Genomic DNA, 22682 nt, shown 5'->3' with positions numbered 1-22682 from the left:
GTCTCCCCATTCCCTGTGCCCCCTTGGGTGTGGTCATTCAAGGCCTGTTGTCCCTGGAGGACCAGGAGCCCTGGGAGCAGAGCAGGGCCCAAGGGAGGCTGGGCCTCAACCTTGGCCTTCCGCACTTACCCCACTCTGGCCTCGCTGTGAGCCCCACGCCTCGCCCTGGGGGTGCTGAGAGATGGCAGAGAGGGGGGAGGGCAGCCCTGCCCGGGACAGGCCCCGCCTTCCGGAAGCAAAGGGAGAGGACAAGGGGTGTGGTGGGGCGGCCAGAGATTGGGATCTACCTGCGCTGGGGTACTTGCTGGCTGGGGAGCCTGTCCGTGTTGACCGTGGGCGGTGGAGCCTCCCCCTTGCCAGGCAAAGCCTATAAAGCCACCCGGAGTCCAGTCTGGGCCGCCCGTTGGTGACCATGAAGGCTGTCCTTGCCCTGCTGGCTGTCGGCTTGACCCTGCATCCAGGTGAAACCTCCGCCCCCATGGGGCAGGGCCACGGGAACAGCGCTGGGGGAAGGGGGCAATCGGGAGACCAGAGGGGCACTCAGTGAGGGGACCCACCCAGAAGGACAGAGAGAGGAGGCAGAGGTGGGGAACGGGGGAGGGCGGTCAGGTGGAAGGTAAGGGAGGCAGCGGCAGGAAGAAGGGGCTTTGGTCCTTGCCCCGTGTCCCCCTCTGGGGCAGCTCTGAGTACAGCCAGGGGGCAGCAGGGACTCACCCAGAGGCGGGAGGGCATGGCGGGGCCTGGCTTTCGGAGGACCAGCAGTCGGAGGGATGCACGGGGAACATGCAGTGTTGGGGGAGGCACAGGGGCAGAAAAACCTCAAGGCAACAAGTGCCCCGGAGTCAGGGAAGGGCCAAATGAACAGGGGCGGGGGGGGTGCGGGGGGTGTCCTGACAGCATCTGGGGCCTCTCCCCCTGCCCTGCCCTGGGGTCCACTGTGGACACCAAGGACCACAGACACCCAGGCTGGGGAGTGGGCCTCAGCTGCTCTGGTCTGCACTCCAGGCTCTGCGCGGTCCTTCCCATCCTGGGTCATCACGAAGTCTCTTAGGGCCTCAGCTTCCTCTTCGGGAAACTGGGGCTCATGACCATGGCCCCAAGGCTGCTGGGGGGGGTCAGCTGGGATGTGGGGTGACTGAGCACGGGACCGACAGCACGGGGCCTCCTTGCCTTGGGTGACTCTACCCTATCCCACCATTGTTTTGACTGGAAGGGGCCTTACCGAGCCAGCTGGGGCCACTGCCCCCAGGGACAGAGCAGGGCCTGGCCAGGGGCCCACACAGGGTCTCCCGGCCCTGGGGAGACCTGGGCAGGGCTGGGAGGCTGCGTTGGACCGGCACACGTTATTGAGACAGTGACTCCCGGTGGCAGGAGCAATTCTGGAGTCCTGCCCACCCTGCCTGCCATCCCCAGCCCGCCCTGGAGCGCGTCACTCCCTTCCTTCTCAGACCAGGGGCATTTGGCAGAGGGGCGGGCTGGGGCACTCACGGTGGGTTCCAGGTGCCAGGGCAGCCAGTAGGCAGAGAAGCATTCCTGGTGGACTCTGATGAGCGGGGTTCCCTCCCTGGGGGTCCCCAGTCTGCAGTGGGCTCTTGTGCTCTCACACACTGCCAGCAGCTTGGAAGCTATGAGAGATGAAAAAAGGAGGCTGCTTCCCCACTCTGAGCTCCCCCCATCCCCCAGGCTCCGCTCTGCACTGCTACTCCTGCAGGGACCAGGTGAGCAACCACGATTGTCGGCATGTGCAGAACTGCACCGACTCCGAGACGTACTGCTGGACCAAGCACAACAGTGAGTGACCCTGCTGTTCCCGTGCCTCCCCGGGACTCTTCCCAGACTCCCCCAGGGCCGGGTGGGGCTCGGCCCCCCCTCTTGCCATTCCCTTGGACTCCCTGCCCCTTCCCACCCCCTGGTAGGGACTCAAAGACCTTCTGTCCATCTGCCCACTTGTTCACCCACCCACAGATACAAGTGCTCCGCTTCCCGTCCACTCATCCCTCCACCCATCCCTTGTCTGTCTGTCCATCTGTCCCCCTTCGTTACTCATCCATCCATCCCTCCTATATCACTCATCCATCCATCCATCCATCCATCCGTCCACCCATCGCCTCTCCATCACTCATCCACCATCCATCCGTCCATCCATCCCTTTCATCACTCATCCATCCACCATCCATCATCCCCCTCTATCACCCATCCACCCACCCACCCACCATCCATCCACCCATCCCTGCATTCACCCATTAGGCATTTTCAGTTGCAGCAGAAGGTCCGGCTGCCTTGGGCATGTGGATAAGGATGAGCCCAGGTGCCTGCCCTGACGCTGCTGGCAGTCTTGAGGTAGTCACCCGGGGTGACTCTAAAGTGTTAGAGTGGGGACAGGAAGAGGGCCATGGGATCGAGGATAAGGCCAGGTAGGTGAGCTGAGCAGCCCCTACCCCCAGGTACTGTTGACATCATGACCATCATTAGCAAGGGCTGCAGCTCGCACTGCGTGGAGGACGCCCAGAACTACTACGTGGGCAAGAAGAACTTCACTTGCTGCTCCACTGACCTGTGCAATGCCAACGGGGCCCAAGCCCTGCGGCCAGCAGCTGTCACCCTGCTGCTGCTCACCACTCTCGGTGGCCTGCTGCTATGGGGTCCCAGCCGGCTGTAGGATCCAGGAGGACCCCACTTGCCCCAACACTGGGTATCAGTGCCCAGGGGTCCTGGAGTGCTCTTCACACACACTGGCCCAGTCGAGACCCCTCCGAGACCCCAGCTCAGGTTGGGCCATGCCCGTCTGCCCCTTCCAGCCTTCTGTGGCTCCCTCCAGAAGCCCTGCCCAGCTCCCCCTGCTCAGCAGGCTGAGTCCTGTTGATGTGGCACTGTTCCAAATCCCTAGAACCCAGCCTGCACATGGTCTGCCCAACGCCCATGTCGCAGCCCCCTCCTCAACCCTTGCTTGGGCATTTCTTCTTCCGGCAAGACTTCTCTGCCCCACCCCCCCATCGACGGAATCATTCCCACCCATGATGTCCCCCACAACCAGCAAGGAGCAGGCACGTGGGAGGGCCCCACAAAGGCTGAATAGAATTAGGGGCAGGGAGTGTGAGGTCCCATGGGCCCCAAGAGATGAGGTGTGGAGGGGGGTCCAGCTCCCCATGGCCATGGTAGTTCTGGGGCAGTAACCCCAGCCCTTAATAAAATCCCCCTGACCTAGTGGCAGAGAGCTGTGTTCTTATGTGCCCCGGGGTGGAAGCCAGGGTTGGGGTCCAGCGCTGTGCTGGATGGCCACCCGGCCCCGTGTCCATGTGCTGTGGCCACAGCACTGACCAGCCACATGGGGTGGAGGTCCGGCCTGGGCAGGAGCAAATGACTGACCCCTGGAAGGGAGGGCATTGCTGCAGAAGGTGGTGGCCTCCCTAGGGGCTCCTGGCTCTTGCGGTGAGACTCACTCACGTCTTTCGACCTCTCTGAGCCTCAGATACTTATCTGTGACCCCTGTGCTGTGAGGACTGAGCATTCACAGGACACAGAAGCTTCGGGGGGGGAGGGGCTGCGACTGTGTGAGGTCCCCATGGTGTCCCTTCCCTGGCCTTCCCTTTTGTTCGAGGAGAGCCCTTCTGTCTCTTTCTTGAATTTTTTATTTTGTCTTTTATAAGGGAGGGCAGCCTATGTGGGTGGGGCAGGCCGTTGGTGGGTGTGAGCGGAGTGGGGGCCGTGAGCAGGGGGGTGTCCTCGGAGCGGGGGCCAGGACAGGGACCTGCATGGGATGGTGGGTGCTTCCAAGACACGTACCAAGCTGTGGGTGAGGCAGCATTAGAACCCGGGGTCTGGAGAGCTGGGCTGGGGGTGGGGCAGGATTACACTGACCAACAAGGTTGATCCAGAAGCTCAGAGTCTTCCCTGTGTGTGTCCTCAGGCAGGCCACTGGGTCCCAGGGTCGCCACCTCCAGAGGGTGGAGTTCCCCATGTTGAGTGGTGATTCTCCCTGCTCCCTTCCCAGCCCTGGTGCCTGGCTCCTGGGGAGCAGCTGTGGGCTCCGGCCTCTCCCACGATGCTCCGCTAGGGCCCAACACACAGACCTGGCTTGGCTCCAGTCCAGGGTCCTGGATTCAAGGCTGGGCCTTTGCTTCCTGGGAGGGCATCCCAGAACTGGGGGGACCCTGGGCAGAGCATTAGGCCCATCAGGGTCTGAGCTGGGCTGGAGCTTGGAGATTGAGGACTGGTGAGCACTCAGGACTAGGCTTCTTTGTGCCCTGAAGTTGTGAGGCCCAGGCTCATTGACCCTGCCCAGGACACAGTGGACACCTCTGCAGTTACAGAGCACCTGCTATGTTCCAGGCGCTGTTCCAGACACACCAAAAACAGCAGTCGCCTGGGCTTGGCTGGATTCTCCCGGACCTCTCTTGATGCCCTGGGGCCACCCCAGGTCATGGAGCTTACAGGACAAAGGGCTTAGGTGAACAGGATCAATACAGAAATATGTAACATGTCGGCAGGAGAAGCTAGGAAAGGAATAAAACACAGAGAGAAAATCACAAGTATCGGTGAGGCCAGGAAGGCCTCTGTGGGGCCTGGAAGTCCAGAGGGATGGGCCACAGCCCACTGAACAAGACGGGGACCCCTTGGGCAGGGGACCTCCTCCCTGGGGCTGAGGCTCAGGGCGGTGAGGCAGTGCCTGGACCACCATATCCTGTCCCGGGCTACAGGGTTTGAAACATTTGGGCCAGGGGCAGGGGAAAGGGCAGGTAGGCCCCTGCAACGTGGGAGGCCTGGCAGGGTTCTCCATATCCCAGAACCAGGGGCTCTCCTCCGGCCTCCTGAGCTGTCTTCAAGTTCATGCAACCTCACTGCACAACAGAAGGTGGGGCAGGAGCCCCTCCCGACACACAGTGCACTGGGACCAACGGGGCTCCTCCTCTCGGGGTAGGTACAGCAGGGGGCCACCTGCAGGGGCAGCCCACTGGCCCAGGGCCCCTCAGCAGCGGGCCCTAATCTCCCCGTCCCCTCACCATCTCGTCCTCATGAACTACAGAAAAGCAAGGAATAAGAGAGCCCGAGCCTCAGATCCCCACACGCTAGGCTGGCGTGTGTCACCGTCTGCGCTGGCTCAGGGTGCTTCCTGTGTGAGAACACGCAGGTGTACGCCACGAGCATACACGCCTGGCTCACCAGACACACGCTCCCCAGCAAACTACTTTCTGAACATAGATCTTTCCATAGCGAGGAATACAGACCCTCTCAGCTCTGTCCGGAGGCAGAGGCATTCCCCTGGACAGACAGACTTGGGTTTGTCTTTAGGATGCCTTTCCTGAGCACTTTCCGTGTTGGAGACGCTGTCTGAGCCTTTCACCTCTGTCATGATAGGTGACAACAGGGGCTCAGGGGCTCGCCCATGGGTCTCCGTGCAATCCGTCATCAACTCCCCGCCACCCAGCAAGGCCGGCCATACAGGGAAAGAGCCAGGGCACAGAGAGGTGAAGGAACTGCCCCGAGGTCACACAGCTGGCTCGTCACCCTCCTCCCCTGCGTGCTTGTTCACCTCAAGCCAGACCTCCAGCGGCATCCCTAAGTGGGCACCTCTGGCCCTGGCACCATGCCCAGTCTCAGGCTGGAGGCCGTCTGGTGCCGTCCTCCCCGCTGAGGACTCTGGCTCAGCCCCACCATCAATCCCAGGGCCTGTCTGCCAGGCCCCTCCAGGGCTGGGATCGCTGTGCCCCCGCCCCCGCCAACCCCGCCCAGGTTGGTGAGTTCTCCATCTGCGGCCACTCAGGTGTTTGTAGAGTGCCCTGCCCACGTGACCCAGGACTGGACGAGCAGGTCCCCATGTCAGTCAGCAGCCTGGGCCCCGCTCTGTGAAGGGCTGCTCCTGCCTGGCTGGACTTGGGGTGCCGTAGGGAGGGAGGCTGGAGTGGGGGCAGGGCAGTTGCCTGAGGGGTGCCAGGTCAGACCCTCTGGAGGCAGCAAAGTTGGGGGGCGGGCAGAGATGTCCATCTTCCTCTGCTTCTCGACGCTCCATCTTTGTCACGTGGCTCCCAGCCCCTTCTCCCTCTTTGCCTGTCTCTCTGTCTCCCCCATCTCTCCCTGCCCCCAGACTCCTCCCTGCAGTGGGGGTCCACCCACCGTCTTGGGGCTTCTCTCCTTCTTCTCCTGAGCCCATGAACAGGGACTCAGCCGCTCGCCTCAGCTGAGGCAAATGAGACAGGAAGGAGTCCTGGAGGGCAGGGGTGGGGCGAGGCAGGCCCTATGGGAGCCTTAGGGCCTGGCATCACTCACCAGTCCTGGAGAGGCTTAGTGCCCCTGCCCAAGTGCCCACAGCTGCAGGGCACAGAGCGGGGACCCAATCTGCCCACTCCACAAAGTTTATGGGTGCAAGGGCGGCCCCCCGGGGAGTGGCCCTTCTGGGCCAGGCCCTGCTCTGCGCTGCACAGGAACGTCACCCAAATGTCACCATGTGCCCACAGACACACGGCCTGCCTCACTATGGAGCACTCGTGCCCGCAGTCCAGATGTGGGCACACAGCAGGCAGGCGACCCCTCTGGGAGCAAGAGTGCATCTGGGGAAACTGAGGCACAGCGTTGCAGCAGAGCCGCCACCAGCTACAGCGAACGCTCTTTTACAGACCTGAGGTTCCAGAGGGCTACGGGCTGGCCCCCCCACAGACAAATGGGTCTGGGCCCTCTCAACCCCCCCTTTGCCATGCCCACAGGCTACTCCTTCACTGTGACAATCACCACCTCGAGTCTCTGACCCCGGGCAAGACCAGCGGGCCTGGGACAGAGCAGAGGAAGGGGCCCGGGGTGGGGTGGGGGTCCTCCAGTTGCTGGCTCCGAGGCTCCTGTTCTGCGCGCTCCTCTCCCCCGGAGCCCTGTACCAGGCGGCGGCCACTAGAACTTAGGCCGTGGGGCCGCCCGTGTTGGTGACACCAGGCACTACCCAGACAGGACAACTCTTGTGGAATCACGGGGACCCAGGAGTAGCCCTTCCGAAACTCGCCCACCCTGCCCAGCTCCTGGAGCCCAGATACTTCAAGCCAGGGCAAGGGAGGGGGTTCCAGGTCCAAGTCCCTGGCCTGATTGGGACCCCTCACCGTCTGCTGATGACCCCCCCACCCCATGCCCGCGTCTGCTGTGGAAGACGGTCGCAGGAGGATGGCGGGCAGCTAAGAAGGAGTTTGTTCCTGCAGTGGTGCGGGGTTCAGCATGGATGGCTGGGCAGGGGGAGCCTGGGCTGTGAGGAGGGTGGGGGCGGGGCTCTTGGGAGCCTCTGACCCCCCATTTTATCATTTACCAACCTTCACTGACGCCTCCAGAGCAGCCTCTAGAGGCGACCCCTCCCCTGTGGGGATGCCACAAGGTGTGTTCACAGACCAGCTGCCCGGGGGGCTCAAGGGACATTGTCAGCCTGAGAAGCTGCCCCACCCCAGGGACAGGAGAGCATGATAGGGACAACGGTGAGCAGCGGGGAGAAGGCTTCTTACCTCCAGGGGCTCCTAGGGCAGCGGGGTCAGCCCTGATAGAGAGCGAACTGCCTGTCCCTGGGAGCATCCAAGCAGATCCCCCGACCCAGGAAAACCCGGACCCCGTTCTGCCCAACTACGGGCCCCAGAAGTACAGCCAGAAAGAGCGAAGACGGAGTCCAGAGAAGGGCCGGGACGCCGGACAGCGGGCTCCAGGCTGCGGGGGCCACAGCCGCCCGTGCTGGCGACGCCTGCCGGGCCTTCGCGCTCCCCGCGGCCCGGCGACCTGCCCCTTTCCGAAAGGCAGAGCCCGGGAGCTGGGGACGGAGGCTGAGACGGCCCGGACCTGGCGGTGGGGTAACGAGGTCACAGGCTGGGACTGAGAAAGCCCCCGAAGGGCCGGACGGTGACGCGCCCCGAGTGGCCGCAGCGGCCCCGGGGGCGGTCGCCCTGCCGAGGGGTGTGCCCTGGGCGTTCCGGAGCCTCGAGCGTCGCTTTCCGGGGGAGTCCTGAAGCAGCGCCGCCGGGGCCGGGAAGAGCTGGAGCCCCTGCCCCTGCCCCGCTCCGTGTCCTCCTCTCCGGGGCCCGGCGGAGGCTTCAAGGGCCGGGGAGAGAGGCCGGAGAGGCGAGCTCGAGCCCCCATCCAGGCGGGAGGAGACGCGGCGGAGCCGCACGGACGCCTCTGCGCCTGCAGCGCGGGGCGCGCCCACCAGATGGCGCTGTGGCGCGGCGCCCGGCGCCCAGCGCGAGCGAAAGCGTGGGAGGGGCCGCGGGCGGACGTGGGGGGCGGGGCGGATCACTGAGGACGCTAGGAGGGGCGCCGGCGCGGGGGGGCGGGGGGGACTACTGGGGGGGGCGGGGGGGCCGCGGGCGGGGGGGGGCGGGGCGGGCCACTGAGGGCGCGGGGGTGGGGTCGCCGGCGCGGGGCCCGGGGCGCGGGCCTGCGGCACCTGCGGCCTCCGGCGCTTCCCCCCCCGGTCGGCCGCGCGAGGTGGTTCGCTCCGGCGGCGCGGCGTTCCCGGCAGGCTGGCAGGCTGGGCTCGGGCACCGTTGCCGCCGACACCAGGGCTGTGGCCTCCGCCGCCGCCGCCCCCCGCGCCCCGCGCCCCGCGTCCGCCGCCGCGATGCTGGGGCTGCTCATGGCGGCGCTGCTGGTGGCGCTCGCCTACTTCGCGCTGCTGGACGGGTGGTACCTGGTGCGCGTGCCGTGCGCCGTGCTGCGCGCGCGCCTGCTGCAGCCGCGCGTCCGGGACCTGCTGGCCGAGCAGCGCTACGGGGGCCGCGTGCTGCCCTCGGACCTGGACCTGCTGCTGCACATGAACAACGCTCGCTACTTGCGGGAGGCCGACGTGGCGCGCGCCGCGCACCTGGCCCGCTGCGGGGTCCTGGAGGCGCTGCGGGCGCTCGGGGCCCGTGCGGTGCTGGCCGCCTCGTGCGCGCGCTACCGCCGCTCGCTGCGCCTGTTTGAGCCGTTCGAGGTGCGCACCCGCCTGCTCGGCTGGGACGACCGCGCCTTTTATTTGGAGGCGCGTTTCATCAGCCAGCGCGACGGCTTCGTGTGCGCGCTGCTGCGCTCCCGCCAGCACGTGCTGGGCACCTCGCCGGAGCGCGTCGTGCAGCGCCTGTGCAAGCGCCGGGTGAGCACCCTCTTCCCCCGCCCCGGGTGCACGCCCCCCGCAGGGCCCTCAGGGCTCCTGGTCTCTGAGCCAGCTCCGGCTGCCAGTGCATCCTTAGGGGTGCCCCTGTCCCTCCGGGTATCACCCCAGCCCTTGCCATTGGATTCAGGACCTCCCTTCACTTCCCGGGAGCTCCGGGGTCCCTGAATCAACTCCTTGTGCCGGTTCTTAGCAGGGTCCCCCCCCACCCCGCCACGGCTCCGCCTTGCTCCTCCAAACTCCATGCCATAACCTCCACCTTTCCCAGTGCAAGGAACCCTGGACCAGGTCTCTCCCAGGCGTCTTGAGTCCTGGTGGTGCTGGGTGCTTGGAGTGTGCAGCCGTCGTCTCTGGTCCTTGGTTCTGAACGTGAGGGATGGTGTCGGTGAGAGGAGGTTACTGGGAATTCCCGAGAACCTGAGGACACCCCGCCCCTCCCCCTGCCCTTTTCACACAGCTTGGACAGAGTCCTTGGGTTTGGGCTGGGGGGACTGAACCCCAGAGAGCCCCAGGTTGTTCTGCCTTTACCGGTTGGAGTGAGTACCCGAGTGCGTGCATGGGGCTGAAGGACTCTCCCCAGGGCCTGCTCCTTCCAGCACGGCCGCTACTACAGCATGGCGACAGGGGCCCTGGGGACAAGCTAGGGCACCACCACAGTGATAGTTTCCAGGGCACGCTCCTGCCTGAGGCGGGTTCCCAAAAGCTTCTCTGCAGCCTCCATGCCAAAGCCAGGGCCTGCCCCAACCCCTAGGGGCCCTAAACCAGGGCGCTGCCCTCTCTGGCTTTGGGCAGGGGCCTCCTGAGCCAGGAGGGACACAAGTGCACCGTGATTGTGAAAAGCCAGCCTTTTCCTGGTATCAGAGGTGGGGAAACTGAGGCTGAGAGGCAACGGGAACCACCCAAGGCTATACTGTGGGCCATAGGCACAGCTCCCCGGTTTTCTGTCTCTGTCTCTGAACACCCCCACAGGTCCTGGATGTCCCCCACGCCGTAGGGACAGAGACGCTCCATGTGTCCTTCTGTGTGTAGGGACTGAGCTGGAACTGAAAGACAGAGGGGAGCCTTTCCCGCAAGAGAGGATACTAGGCGGCCGGTGTGGGCTGGAAGGGGCTTCGCAGAGAGCTGGTGGCGAAGCTTAGCAGACATACCCCGAGGTTGCCCAGCCAGGGACAGGAGGGCCAGTGTGGGGCCTGCAGGGGCCCGGGAGCCTGGCCTAGCCCCTGGGTCAGGGAGAGCCCCGACAGTCTCGGGTTTAGTGCAGGGCAGTCCGAGTCTGGTGCCCAGAGACCCTGCCTGCTGCAACTAGGGTGGCTGTGGGGCGGCAGCTGGCCCGGCCCAGCCGCCGCAGCTGGTCCCCACAGCTGGCTGGGAGGACAGTTCTCCTGAAAGCCTGGCCTGGATGCTGAGCAGAGCACCCCTGTCTGCAGGGGAGGCCGGGGCTGCACAGCTCCAAGCGCTTCTGCCCCCGCTTCTCCCCTTGCCCCTGGGAACTCCCACAGCCCATCTGCAACCTGTGACCTCTCAGGCCTGAGCCCGCACCTTGCCTGCCTCCCCAGCACAGAATGGTGGCTGGGTGTGCAGGGGTGAGGACGCTTAGCCAGGCCCAGAGCTGTAGGTTCGGCTTCTCCTGATGCACTCGGGAAGGACAGGGGCTTCAGGCAGACCCCTGTCGGGCACTTACCCAGCAGAGGGGCTCTGACAGCGGCCCCTCCGCCCCTCCCCCTTCTGCTACTCGCCCCCCCCCTTCCCTCCCTCCCCTGCTCTAGACTCCTGACGCCCTCTGAGCCCCTCTCTCCTCCTCTTTCCAGCCAGCTGGCCTCAGAGGCTCTCGCCTGGGTTCTGGGGACACACAGAAGGCTCAGATGTGGCCCCGTTGGGGAGACAGGCCTGGTGACAGAGGATAGGGTCGTGAGCACTGGCCAGGGGGAAATGCAGACATTGAGGGCCTCGGGGAGGGGCACCTGGAAGAGGGAACAGCATGAGCAGAGGCGCAGAGGTGTGAAGGCAGCACCCCAGCGGGGGCCCCTCCTGGCAGCCCAGCTGCCGCCGCCTGCGGTGCTACAGCTGGTAGGAACCTCACCGTCTCCCCTGCAGGTGGAGCCCCCTGAGCTACCCGGAGACCTGCGGCACTGGGTCGCCTACAATGAGGCCAGCAGCCAGCTGCTCAGGGCCGAGAGCGGACTCAGTGACATCACCAAGGACCAGTGACCGCCGCACCCTGCTGACCGGCCTCACTCTGGGGGCGGTTGCCCTCCCGCCCATGCCTGCCAGGGGTGGAGAGTGCAGGTGGACCGGGCCGGCTGGGCTATCCGCCCTGCCCCTTCCCCACGCTCAGGCCCTCCCTCCCCCAGCCAGTAATCACCGCTTCCTCCCCTATGCCATGCTGGGCACTGGACCCGGGGACAGAGACCCTGACCCAGCTCTGCCCTTGGGTTGGAGGTGATGAGGAAATGGGAGGCCCAGGGCCCTCAATGTGGGGGGATGGGGATGGAGGTTGGGCCCTACCTGGCAGGTGAAGCCAGTTTCCGTGGGCTCCAGTCGGGAGAGGGCTTGGACCAGAGGGACCAGCCAAAGCCACCCTGAGCACTGGAGCCTGGAATTTGAGCGGGCTGCAGGGGTGAGGCCTGATCTGTCCTGGTGAGGATCTGCGAAGGGTCAGAACTGCATTTGAGGCAGAGCCTTGTGGCTGCGGGTGGGGGAGGGGCAGGCCCAGGGTGGAGTCTGGACAATCAGGGCCCAGGCCGGCTGACCAGAGGGTAGAGGGGCTCCCCCAGGGTGCGGGTAGGGCCTGCGGCCAGACGCTGTGCCAGAGCCCGTCAGGTCAGATGGCACAGGGGTGCTGGTGGTGAGCTTCCCGTCCTAGCTGGGGCCTGCCGGAGGAGGGAGCAGGCTTCTGCCTGGGTGCCCTCTGCACCTTGCCCTTGCTCGTCCACACCCCAGGGTCCTCACGGGGCTGCTCTGGGACTGTGGGTCGGACCCCACCCTCTTCGGGCCTACAGCACCTCACCCATCTGCCCTCCTCCTGGGGTCGTCCTCAACAGGCATCCTGCTGGTGACTTTTGCCTTCCCTTCGCCGAGGGGCTGCCTCGCTCCGTGGGCTGGGGCTGGGGAAGGGTCTTCCGGGGTTTACCTGTGTGGCTCCCTGGTGGGTCCCGGGGCTGCTGGGACACCAGCACAGCTACCTCCTCCTGCCTAATCACTTGCCCTCCAGTCTGGAAGGCCTGGAGAGAAGCAGACGGTGGCCCAGGGCACTGACAGCAAGGCAGGGGTGCGCAGAGCTGGCTGAGGACTCGGGTCAGGGCCCCGGGGATGGGATTGGCACTGGCTCCTGGGTGTGCTCAGGACGAGGGGCCGCCTCCGTGTGGTCCGCTGTGGCATAGGCCGGAGCCATGGAGCCCCTGGGCCGTCTCTGTCGTCCTATCTGGGCAGCCCACTGCCAGCTGGAGCCGAGACTGCAGCAGTGCCCCGAGCCCTTGCCTGCCCCCCATGCTGACCTCTGCCTTACAGCTGCAATGGGAAAGCTGCAATGTTTCTGTTTTATTTAAAGAAAACCCAAGATTAAAGGGTTTTGATGTCCGTGTGCTGGGGAAAGTCCTCGTTTGTCCAGTCCTGCCCCCGCCCCAGGGAAGCAGGGGGCCGCTCACGGCGGTGTCTTCCTGTGGGGGTTTGTCTAGGCTTCTTGGGCCCCTGTGAACTTAGGAAGCAGGTAGGCAGAGCAAGACGTGCTCCCATCTCACAGAACACGGGACCAAGGCCATGAAGGATGTCCCCAAACCCTTGTAGGCTGCGCCGCTTTCCTCGTCCCCAGCCCCTGGACCCGGCTGTCCCAGGGCCTCGCCCCTGCCCTGAGCAGCCAGCCTCCGGTCCACGAGGGCCCTCGGGCATCCCCGTGGACATCTGCGTCTCCTTGTCAAACAGGTGTTTGGGCAGGTCCTGTGGGGTGCTCCTTTCTGATTTGGTCCCAGATCCTCCCAAGGAGTCTGGGAGGTCAGGCCTCGGAGCCTGGGGTTACTGAGGTGAGGCTGTGGGGTGGCAGGTGGGGCAGGGTTCAGCGGACCATGGTGGGTAGAGGGTGGGGCCAGCATAGGGCTCATTCTGCCAGCCCCTGAAAGAGGGTAAGAAGTGGGGCTGCCAGGACGGAAGGTGGCGGGGGAGGGGGAGACGGCAGGGGCCACGTCATGCTCTGACCACCTGCTGAGCCTGGAAAATAATGGGTGATTGGGAAAGTTGGATTATCAGCCGGTGTTTGGTGATGGGGGAAGCGATGTGGTCTGGCAGGCCAGTGGTCTGTGGCCAGGGAGGTCGCGTGATGCCTCACTCTTCCCACCTCCCAGGCAGGCCGGGGTGCCCTGGGCTGGCCACGCTGGGCCTCGCCCCTGCCCTGAGCAGCCAGCCTCCGGCCCACGGGGGCCCTCGGGCATCCCCGTGGACATCTGCATCTCCTTGTCAAACAGGTGTTTGGGCAGGTCCTGTGGGGCACGTGCGGGGAGTGGGGAGCTTGGGGATCGCCGCAGCTGTCAGACAGGGACACATTCCCCAGTGCGAGTGGGGACAGGGGAGGGTGTGTGTACAGTGGGTCTGGGTCCCTGCGGGTCCACATGGTACGGGCAGCCAGCCTGCCCCCCCCCAGTGGGGGGCAGGATGGGTCTGTGCGTCTGTAGGAGGCATTCAGGATGGTCAGGGGCGTCTGGGCTGAACGTCACCGTGTCCCAGGGGCCACTGCAGTTTCTCTGTCCTCTCAAGGGAGACATGCCCCAGCGGGTGGGGGCAGGGGGAGGAGAGGCTCGCTCTTGCCCTTGCTGTGTGGAGGAGGTCCAGCCTCGGAGTTCGGGAGGGGCTTGCTGATCAGGGCACAGGGCTGGCCCCGGTGGGGTTTGAGCATCCCGCGCGTGGATGACCTCCCGTCCTTCTGCATTTTCTGTGACCGCACGTGCCCCCTCCTCCAAGGCCCCAAGTGTCCCCTGCCGGTGTGAGCAGCTCCGGGCGGCACCGCGGCCACCCCAGGGCCCGTCCTCCCAGGACCCCGTGTGCGGCTTCCCCAGCTCCTGAGGCACACCAGGCTGTGCAGGGCTGGGAGCTGTTCTCAGGACTACAGACCTCAGGGGCTCTCCTCAGCTCAACTTGGCTGAGTTCGCAGGGTGGTGGTTGGGGGGAGAGCACAGCTCCTGCGGGGGAGGGCTCAGCAGCCTGGCGCTGGGGCGGTGATGGGCAGGGGCGCCCTCTGTTGGCCGTGCCGGTGCAGTGCGGAGGCCCCGCAGGTCCCTGGGGCCACCCGCCTGCTTCCCCCAGGACTCTGGGGTGGCTTCCGGAGCCTCCCACCAGCCCACCCTGCTCATCCTGAAGAAGGATCCTTGTCGACCCCTGGAAGCTGAAGCCAAGAGCTGCGGTGTCCCCATGGGGAGGCCGTGGCCCTGGCCCCTCACCTCCAAACCCCGGGCCTGCTAGAGGCTCTCAGGAACACTGGCCATAATCCAGGGCCTGGAAAGGGCCCCGCCCAGGGCGCTGGTGGGCATTTGGGCCTGGAGAGGGGCAGCCGCAGGCTCTGAGGCTGCTGTGTGCGGGGCGTGGCTCCTGCCCCCACCTCCCTCCAGGGCTGCTGAGCCTGGTCATGACCAGGGCCAGCTGGGGGTCATCGTGAGGGGAAGGCAGGAGTCTGAGGCCAGCCTGGGGGGCCACGGCTGCCCGTCTTCTGGCTGGGAGGGCTGCTGCCGGACCTGCAGGGCCCAGCGCTGGCCCTTGGGGTCTGGGACGAGCTGGCAGGTTCCATGCACACTGTTTCTTCTCATTGCAGCTGTCCCCGCGGCAAGGACACCGTGGGCCCCTTGTCAGGGGAAGTGACCGAAGCCCGTGGAGGTGTGTGGGTGTCTGCTGGCCCAGAGGCACCCCACCCCACACGCTCCTGGAACGCCCGGGCTGGGCGGGCAGGCTCCCTGCAAGTCCACAGCTCTCTTCCCAGCTTCCCTGTGCTGGCCCAGTAGAGCCTGGCGTGCCCACCCTTGACTCCAGCTTCCTTCCCACCTGGGGAACGGGGGGTGGGCTTGATGCCTCCGGGGGCTGAGGGGAGACTCTGGGAGTAGGGGCAGACTCCCCTTGGGCTAGGGCACCGGTCCTGCTCTGAGGTGCCGTGGGACTGGTTTGCAGGAAGGCCAGCCCGGGATGCCTTTCTCCCCCGGAGCCTCCGTTTCCCCTTCTGTGAAATGAGTCCAAATGGCCCTGGGTGAGAAGGAAGGCCAGGGGCCCGGAATGTGCCTGACTCAGCCCGGCTCTCCTGAAAGCTGACTCTGTGCGCTGTCGGCGCCCAGGAAGGAAAGAAGTGGCCTCTGCCTCGTTTTTATTTATCCTCTGCAAGGGTGGGAGACAGAGTGCCCCTGGCAAGACTCAGCCCTTGGGGCGCATGATTCACCTGAGGCTCGGGGAGCTCAAGGAAGCACGTGGGTAGAGGCGATTTCCGGTGGCGCTGGGCCCTTCAGGGAAGGAGGCGGCCAAGGAGCGGGGCCCCCGGCGGCTGGCCCCCGGCCTGGTGCTCTGCATGGAGTTGCACAAGTCATAGAAGCAGCAGTAGACGGGGTGGGCGATTCCCATGCTGTCAGGGTCGGTGGCTATGCAGGAGTTGGCGCAGGAACGGGTCACCTTGGGGCTCTGGTTGAAGGGGTATTCTGCCGGGGGCGGACAGGCATCAGAGCCTGCTCCTCCGCTGCCTAGTGCCCTTCCCAGCTGCCCCAAATTTCAGGCACCTGCCCCAGCTCTTTTCAACTGCCAGGGACACCCGTGACCCCCCCCAAGGCCGGGCCTGGGAATGAGTCCATGCTCCTCCCTCAGGCGCCTGTTGGGGCGTGCCGTGCAGCCTTGGGGGGGCCTGGAGCCCTGAGGCTGATGCAGCCCTTGTGCACCCCAGAGCCAATCTGTGGGACCTCCACCGCTGCCCCCCTACCCCGAGGACCATTTGGGGAAGGTGACCGCTGTGGGCCGAGCTCACCCGACTCCATCTGCACGAGCACGGTCTGGCAGGCCGTGGCCTCCGGCTTGCAGTGAGTGACGTTCTTACACGACGAAATGGTTGTGGGCTGCTCGCATGTGAAGCATTTGAAGGCCTCACCTGGGCGGGGGATGGGGCAGACCTCATCACCGGGCCTCGAGGGCCATCTGGGAGGCTGGAGCAGAGCCCAAGTGCGGTCTACCCCTGGGCATACTCCCCAGGCCCACCCCTGCTTGACTGAGACCCTTCGAGGCCCAGGGCTCCGGCCAGCGCACCGAACGCCGCATTCCTCCACTGAGCCTTGGTTTTCCTACCTAGAAAATGGGGACTTGAAGCCTGTCCCGAGCAAAGGCTCTAGGGCCCAGGAGGCTGATTTAAGGCCAGGGAGGTGAGCCTCGGGGGTGCCTATGGAGGCCTTCTGCCCCAGTGCCTGAAGGGCCTCTTCCCCACTGAGGAAGTGGGCCAAGTGAGGCCGGTGACCGGTCCCCTCCCAGCCATCCCGCTTACCGCCACGCACGCTGGATGCTGTGATAAGCAGCAGTGGGAGGACAGCCCTGCACCAGGCCATCTGCCACGCTCGGAAGCCGGGACAGGCAGCACCAGGGCCGCCTCCGTGGACACTTATACCCTGCCCGCCCCGCGGGGCCTGCCAGGGTGGTGACGGAAGGGGCATGTGAGTCAGCTGGGCGGCACAGGGTAGGAGTGGGAGGGAGTGGGCGGGGTGGTGGGCAGGCAGGCAGCATCACTCCCAGGCCCTCAGGGAGGGGGACCCCCATGGCTGGAGCCTGTCTGGTGCCGGCCTGCAAGGACGCCACCCAGGCACCAAACGGGGGCCTGGCCCGGACGCAGGCCAGTCTCCTTCACACCCAGATGTCCTCCTCCTGACACAGAAGCCCACCAGAGCACAGGCCCCGGGAGCGGGGAATTGGGCCAGGTGCAGAGGAGGGTGGGCGCCCGGTGGGGTGGGGATGGTGTCACGTGGGGTGGGATGCGCCCCTCAGGCTCCTCTTGGGCTGATGGGTGTGGGCTCCAGGCAGGCCCCACAGTCACTGCCAGCCCCTTCCCTACAAATGACCAAGCCTGAGCTTCCTCCCAGACAACAGGGCTCTGCCCAACCCCTGCCTCCTGGCCTAACGGCCTTCTCCGACTGTTCATGGCCCACCTCTCACCGCAGGCTTTCCCACACCCACACCTTTGTCTGTTCTCTGCCTCTTGGTGGGTGCCCTCCCTGGCCTCCCGTCCTGGCCTCAACTCTTCCCCATGCTGGAAGGTCCAGGCCAGGTGCCCCTCGTCCAGGGGTCTTCCTGGTGTTCCAGACCCTCTAGTTTCTCTGTCCTCAGATGGCCTAATGGGTGGTGGATGGGAGGATGGATGATGGATGAGTGGGCGGGTGAGTGGGTGAGCGGGTGAGGAGATGGGTGGGTGGCTGGTTGGGTAAGTGGGTGGGCGGGCGGGCGATGTTTGAGGAAGTGGGTGGGTAGAAGGTGGAGGGTGTGGCTGGGGCAAGCATGAAGGAGGGAGGAAAGATGGGGGGAGGCGATAGATGGTGGACGGAAGAGCAGGTGGCTGGGCAGGTGGCTGAGGACAGAGTATGAGTGTGCTGCAGCTGGGTGTGTGGAGGGGCCCTGCTGTTGGGTATGGAGTCACCGCGCAGCCTCCCGGCGGGATGACATGCTGGAGGAGCGGGGACCGGCACTCAGGAGGTCTTGGTTTCGGTCCTGGCCGTGCTGCTGGCTGCTCGTGTGGCCTTGAGGGGACTCCCTTGCCCCTCTAGACCGTACTCCTGTGGGTAGGATGAGACTAGGGACCCAGGGCGGTTTTGAGGGCAGGTGTGATGGGGCCTCGTGGACTGAGGAAACCAAGGGAGGCGCCGCTTGCAAAGGGAGAGGCCGCGGTGGCTGCCAGGCCAACAGCCGGGCCTCGCGTGGCGGGTGCGGGCGCGGACAGCAGCCGGCGGCCCTTCCCCGGGGTCTGGTCCCGCGACTGCGCCCCAGATGTTGCAAGAGGAACTGGGGAGTGTCTAGTGCGGAGTCTGACAGACTGAGTGGGCCCTGGCCCCACCTGACCTCCTGTGCAACCTTCTGCTCACGAACCCTCCTGACCCCCTTTCTTTCGCCTGGAACCAGGCAGAACATCCTGTGCCTCCGAGGGCAGCTGGGAAGACGAGGGGCGGACAGGAACCTGGAGCAGTGGTGGGGCGAGTGTGCCGAGAAGGCGGCTGGGGTGGGCAGGAGGGGGAGACACCCGTGTGCTGTCGGAGGCTGCCTGGAAGGGCCCTGGCTCTGGCTTCGGAGGGGAGGGAAGGCCAGGCAGGAGCAGTGGCCAGGATGGGGGGGGCGCACAGTGTTCCCATGTTTCCCTGGAGGGCTGTGTGTGTGTGTGTGTACTGGGTCCCAAACCAGGCTCTAGGGCTCAAGTGACCCTGCCACTCTCCTCACTTTTGTGAGAGACACAGGAGCGCCAGGAGAGAGGGGTGCTGAATGACCGGACGGGCCTTTTCCGCGGTCAGGTCAGAGTTCAGAGCCGCAGCCCCAGACGGAGGCATCTTGACAGCACTTGGCCGTGCCTGGCCTCCCAGGTTCTCTGCCATTCCCGGAGTCAGGGGTCTCTGGCAGATGGTGGCCAGGCTGTGCGACCAGTCTGTGCTGGACACATGGTACAGGGCTTGCCGGGCTGGGGGCGGGGTGTTCTGTCCCCCAGGATCTGGCTCAGGACCACAGAGCCCCTGAGATGGAAGGTCTTGTCACAGGAGGCAGAGATGTGGAGTTCCGGGGGTCCCAGGGATAGCGGGCCTTCTGGCCACTGGTCTCCTCTCTCGGAGGCATGGGGTGTCCCTTGCCCCAGGAGAGACCTGGCTCAGGTTCCGGCTGCTGCTCTCTACCAACCAAGAGAAGGAAACCCCCTTTCCTTCTAGTTTCTCTGTCCTCAGATGGCCTAATGGGTGGTGGCGAGGGCTGACGATGAGGGCTCTCTGGACTCAGAGGCCAGTGGGGATGAGCCAGAAAGAGGGTTTCCCAGCCCCAACTCAGGCTGGACCCCAGTGCTGTGCCCCCCTCCCAGGACCGGGCCAACTCACCCAGGGGCCCAGGAGGAGCTGCTGGAGCAGGAGGACAGGGAGGAGGCGCAGGTTCCAGGGTGACTGGAGGCCCTCTCCTCCCCTCCCCCTCTTGCCTCCCTCTGGCGGTCCTGGGGAGGAAGACAGCCGGGGCCTGTCCTCCTCAAGTCCATGGCCCGCACTGTGTGTTTCCAGGACCACGTGTATACGCACACACGTGTGTATGCATGTGTGTGTGAGCATCGAGTCTCAACCCAGATGCAGAGCTGGGAGCCCTCCGGACAAGAGGCCTCTGGGGTAGGCGACTCCCGGGAGGGTGATCTGGAGGATTCGGTGCGGGCCAAGGTCAAGACGGAGTGAAGGTCCCGTCTGCGCTGGAGCTTGGGCCGCCCTAGGCCCCCAGGGAGTGGGGCTCGGTGGGCCTGGAGAAGGCAGGTGGTGGGTATGCCCAGCAGCAAGCCCAGCCAGCCAACAGAAGGGGACCATGTCACCAGGGGCCAGGCGAGCGGGCAGTAGGCGCTTCACGGGTCCTGGATCCCGGGCCACTCTGAGCCCGTCTGGATCTTCCTTCCACCCGACTTGGCCTGCCCTCCTCTACCCAAACGATCTCTGTCATTCAAAGCCTGGCGTTAATGGCCCCCTCCTCTGAGAAGCCACCTGTGATCCGACCCTGGCAGGTGCAGTGCTGCCCTTGCCTGTGGGGTCCCGCTTTCTGTCCCACCAGTCAGGCCCCCCACAGGGCTCAGAGAGCAGAGCCCTGCCCGGTTTCCTGCCCTAGTGACCATCCCTGCTTAGCACATCTTGGTATGTGGAGAGGAGACAGACGGAGGCAGCCATGTGGGTGAGGAGAGCCCCAGAGAGAACCCAGAGGCCAGGAGGGGCAGGAAGGGACCAGGAGAGGAGGGGCTGAGAAGGGGTGGGAGGGGGACACAGGGCCAAGTGGAGGGAGCTGGACTCGAGGCTCAAAGCCCTCCCCGCCCTGGTGGGACAGGGCTGCCAAAAAGGAGATTCAGGAAGCGTGGTGTAGGAACAATGCTTCTTCAGGGACACTCAGGACTGGCTCACAGGGGGCGGGGTGGGGGTGGGGACAGAGGTGGCGGGGGCTCTAGAGGCCGAGGCTGCCCAGCAGGAGGAGCGCCAGCGCCAAGGCCAGGCCGCAGCCACCAGCCAGGGCAGGGGCCCCGTCTATGTTGCAGAGGTCCGTGTTGCAGCAGGACACCGGCTGGGTCTGGCCGATGCCGTCCACGTCCGAGGGCACACACTTGACGGCGCAGGACTTGGTCACCGTGGAGTCCCCCACGAAGGGGTATACTGTGGGCCATGTTGGGTGTCCGGTCAGCTCGCGAGCTTCAGGGCCCCCACGTGCAGCCCATGACCCCAGGGTGGCGTGACCCGTTCCCCACTCCTCTTTCCTTCCGCCTCTGTGGGCCAAGTGTGGGCTCCTGGCTGGCTGCGGGAGGCCATACCTTTCCGGGGAATCCCGGGCAAGGGGAGGCTTCGTTTCCGTTTAAGGAAAGAAAGGAGGAGGGAGGGAGGGAGGCCTAACTGCTGGGAACCAAAAACCCTTTTGCAAACAAATGGCTAAGGTGGTGGAGGGTGAGGGTCCTGGAGGCGCTCTGACCCTGGGACCCCGGCCCCGCCACCCCAGCTCGCGCGGACCTACCGCCCCGCCCCCCAGCTCCCGCGGACCTATCTCCAGGCTGTAGACGGTGGTCTTGCACATGGTCTCGTTGGCATGGCAGGTGGCAACGGCAACACAGCTGGACACACTAGTAGGCTCATGACAGGTGTAGCATCGCAGGGCCTCCGCTGGGTAAGAAGGGACAAAGGACACATCAGGCTTGCCCTGCCCCTCCCCGAGCCCCCGTCCCGGAGACCCAGGTTTGAGGGGGCCGCGCCGTCCAGGCTGCTGGTGCCCAGCGGCCCAGACTCTGGGAGGTCTCGGGAGGTTTGATCTGTGGTCCTTAGAGACAGAGCGTGCCCCTGATAGGCTCAGCCTGCAGGGCCAAGGTGGGGAGGGGACAGCTCTGGAAGCATCGAGGAGGGGCCTGCAGGGAGCCAGGCGTCCCTGCAGGGTCAGGGAGGGCCTCAGTGTGGCCGGACACCCCCTTGGAATCCTGACCAGCAAAGCACAGCACCCAACGAGCGACAGTGGGCACTGGGAACAGACAAGGAGGTGTGTGGAGTGCAGGGTGGGCCGGGCTGGGCCTGGGGCACCCACAGGTGCCAGATTAACAAAGGAGGGAAGAGCCACAGCTCGGGGACCCGGGGCAGGTCGGGGTGCGGGCCGGCAGGGGCGGGGCCCCAGGGTGTGCTGCTTTGCGTCCCACCCACCGCAGGAGCCTGGCTGGCCTGACCGGGGCCAGCTGGTCCGGCACAGCCAAGGCCACAGGCTCTACCCCCACTGCGTGTCACTGTGCCTCTGGTTGATCTGTTTCCCCTCTGGCTGGGGCCCCCACTGCCCAGCTCCTTTTCTGGCAGAGTGTGGGGGCCCCAAGGGGCTGGGGCATCTCCTCCGGGTGTTCTCTCAGACCCCTGTGTCAGCCCCAGTTCCCAGAGCCTTCCTGGTCTCCCCAAGACGCCCCTGAGCCCTGCCTCCAGATGGACCCAGAATTGGGGAACATGGTTCTGCCCACGACCTCTCCAGCTACAGCCTTTCCGGGGTGCCCATGGCCCCCAGTGACATGCAGCTCCCCAGCTGGCTCCCAGAGCCTCTGCAGCCACCCCCGCCCTGGGGGGCGGCCCTTGGGGCTATGCCCTCCTCCCCCTCAGACACCTGCGCCCTTCCCTGCGGCTCACCCTTGCTCCCCACCCGGCCTCTCCTGGGTCTCCCCGCCTTCCTCCACTCCCTGGCCCCCCTGCCCCGCGCCCCTCACCGAGCTCGTGGCCGCAGGTCGCCAGCACCAGCATCAGTAGCACCAGCCGTGTCCCCCTCATGGTCTAGTCCTCACCCTGCTCTGCAGCACGCTGGCCTTCAGCCTGCCCGCAGGGACAGTGGACGCCCAGTGCAGCCACCCGACGGGTCAGCCAAGCAGATTAGTGGGATTGGGTTTCTTGTAGGCGGCAGAGGTGCAGAGACCCGCCCCCCTCCACCCACTGGGGCCCCTCCCGCCTGCGCTGGAAGCCCCATTCCTCTGTGGGGACTCCTCCTGCCCTCCCTGTCTTCTTCCCCTTTCCTCTACCCCCTCATAGCCTGGGGTCCCTTCCTGGCCCTGATGACCCCTCTCTGTGATTTGGGGCCCGCACCTCCCTCTATGACTCCCTTCCCCAGGCTCCCCACCTTCTCCTTCCTCCTCCACCCCTACCCCCACCCTGGTTTCAGCCTCTGCCAGGCACCCTTCCCACTGGGGTCCCCAGGCCTGCCTCCAGGGCAGAGTCTGGGTCTAGTAATTCTGGGTTTGAATGCTCCAAGGGGGCCTGCAACCCCCCACCCCCACCCCAGCTCCTTTGAGGGAATCTCGCGGGGCATGGAGATACAGGGATAGACCGCTGCTGGGACAACCAGCCGAAGTGTGTTGACAGGCTTATGGGCACAAAGACAGGAAGAG

General features: G+C 65.5%; 4 protein-coding genes across 4 annotated transcripts; 2 read left to right on the top strand and 2 right to left on the bottom strand.

Moving 5' to 3' along the window:
• The first annotated feature begins 412 nt into the window (after positions 1–412).
• LOC111146686 (prostate stem cell antigen) lies at positions 413–3143 on the top strand. The gene is made up of 3 exons (XM_022502345.1): positions 413–461; positions 1684–1791; positions 2445–3143. The coding sequence occupies exons 1-3, from the start codon at positions 413–415 to the stop codon at positions 2657–2659; spliced, it is 372 nt and encodes a 123-aa protein (XP_022358053.1). The 3' UTR covers positions 2660–3143.
• Positions 3144–8544: 5401 nt separating this feature from the next.
• On the top strand, positions 8545–12669 carry LOC111146651 (thioesterase superfamily member 6). Its single transcript, XM_022502290.1, has 2 exons — positions 8545–9085; positions 11198–12669. Exons 1-2 carry the CDS (start codon positions 8573–8575, stop codon positions 11309–11311), a joined length of 627 nt encoding a protein of 208 aa, XP_022357998.1. The 5' UTR covers positions 8545–8572; the 3' UTR covers positions 11312–12669.
• Positions 12670–13338: 669 nt separating this feature from the next.
• LOC111146750 (secreted LY6/PLAUR domain containing 1) lies at positions 13339–16647 on the bottom strand. The gene is made up of 4 exons (XM_022502432.1): positions 16587–16647; positions 16080–16199; positions 15633–15759; positions 13339–13420 (listed from the first exon to the last, which is right to left on the bottom strand). Exons 1-4 carry the CDS (start codon positions 16645–16647, stop codon positions 13339–13341), a joined length of 390 nt encoding a protein of 129 aa, XP_022358140.1.
• Positions 16648–20239: 3592 nt separating this feature from the next.
• Positions 20240–22071, bottom strand: LOC111146459 (ly6/PLAUR domain-containing protein 2-like). The gene is made up of 3 exons (XM_022502012.1): positions 22011–22071; positions 20824–20943; positions 20240–20445 (listed from the first exon to the last, which is right to left on the bottom strand). Exons 1-3 carry the CDS (start codon positions 22069–22071, stop codon positions 20240–20242), a joined length of 387 nt encoding a protein of 128 aa, XP_022357720.1.
• Positions 22072–22682: the final 611 nt, after the last annotated feature.

This window comes from Enhydra lutris, unplaced genomic scaffold (assembly GCF_002288905.1).
Source record: "Enhydra lutris kenyoni isolate GAN:26980312 unplaced genomic scaffold, ASM228890v2 scaffoldscaffold14, whole genome shotgun sequence".
Lineage (NCBI taxonomy): Eukaryota > Metazoa > Chordata > Mammalia > Carnivora > Mustelidae > Enhydra > Enhydra lutris.
Note: the sequence above shows the minus strand (reverse complement) of the source record. Positions and strands in the feature narration are given on the sequence as shown.

What these genes read in the sequence shown, in the direction of transcription:
- LOC111146686 (XM_022502345.1), top strand. Translation starts at nt 413, where the DNA reads ATGAAGGCTGTCCTTGCCCTGCTGGCTGTCGGCTTGACCCTGCATCCA. An exon ending in CGGCTTGACCCTGCATCCAG is followed by an intron (nt 462 to 1,683) that starts GTGAAACCTCCG and finishes CCCATCCCCCAG; the next exon opens with GCTCCGCTCTGCACTGCTAC. An exon ending in CTGCTGGACCAAGCACAACA is followed by an intron (nt 1,792 to 2,444) that starts GTGAGTGACCCT and finishes CCCTACCCCCAG; the next exon opens with GTACTGTTGACATCATGACC.
- LOC111146651 (XM_022502290.1), top strand. Translation starts at nt 8,573, where the DNA reads ATGCTGGGGCTGCTCATGGCGGCGCTGCTGGTGGCGCTCGCCTACTTC. An exon ending in AGCGCCTGTGCAAGCGCCGG is followed by an intron (nt 9,086 to 11,197) that starts GTGAGCACCCTC and finishes TCTCCCCTGCAG; the next exon opens with GTGGAGCCCCCTGAGCTACC.
- LOC111146750 (XM_022502432.1), bottom strand. Translation starts at nt 16,647, where the DNA reads ATGGCCTGGTGCAGGGCTGTCCTCCCACTGCTGCTTATCACAGCATCC. An exon ending in AGCATCCAGCGTGCGTGGCG is followed by an intron (nt 16,200 to 16,586) that starts GTAAGCGGGATG and finishes TCCCCCGCCCAG; the next exon opens with GTGAGGCCTTCAAATGCTTC. An exon ending in TATGACTTGTGCAACTCCAT is followed by an intron (nt 13,421 to 15,632) that starts GCAGAGCACCAG and finishes AGGTGGGAAGAG; the next exon opens with TGAGGCATCACGCGACCTCC.
- LOC111146459 (XM_022502012.1), bottom strand. Translation starts at nt 22,071, where the DNA reads ATGAGGGGGACACGGCTGGTGCTACTGATGCTGGTGCTGGCGACCTGC. An exon ending in GACCTGCGGCCACGAGCTCG is followed by an intron (nt 20,944 to 22,010) that starts GTGAGGGGCGCG and finishes CTTCTTACCCAG; the next exon opens with CGGAGGCCCTGCGATGCTAC. An exon ending in CGTCTACAGCCTGGAGATAG is followed by an intron (nt 20,446 to 20,823) that starts GTCCGCGGGAGC and finishes CATGGCCCACAG; the next exon opens with TATACCCCTTCGTGGGGGAC.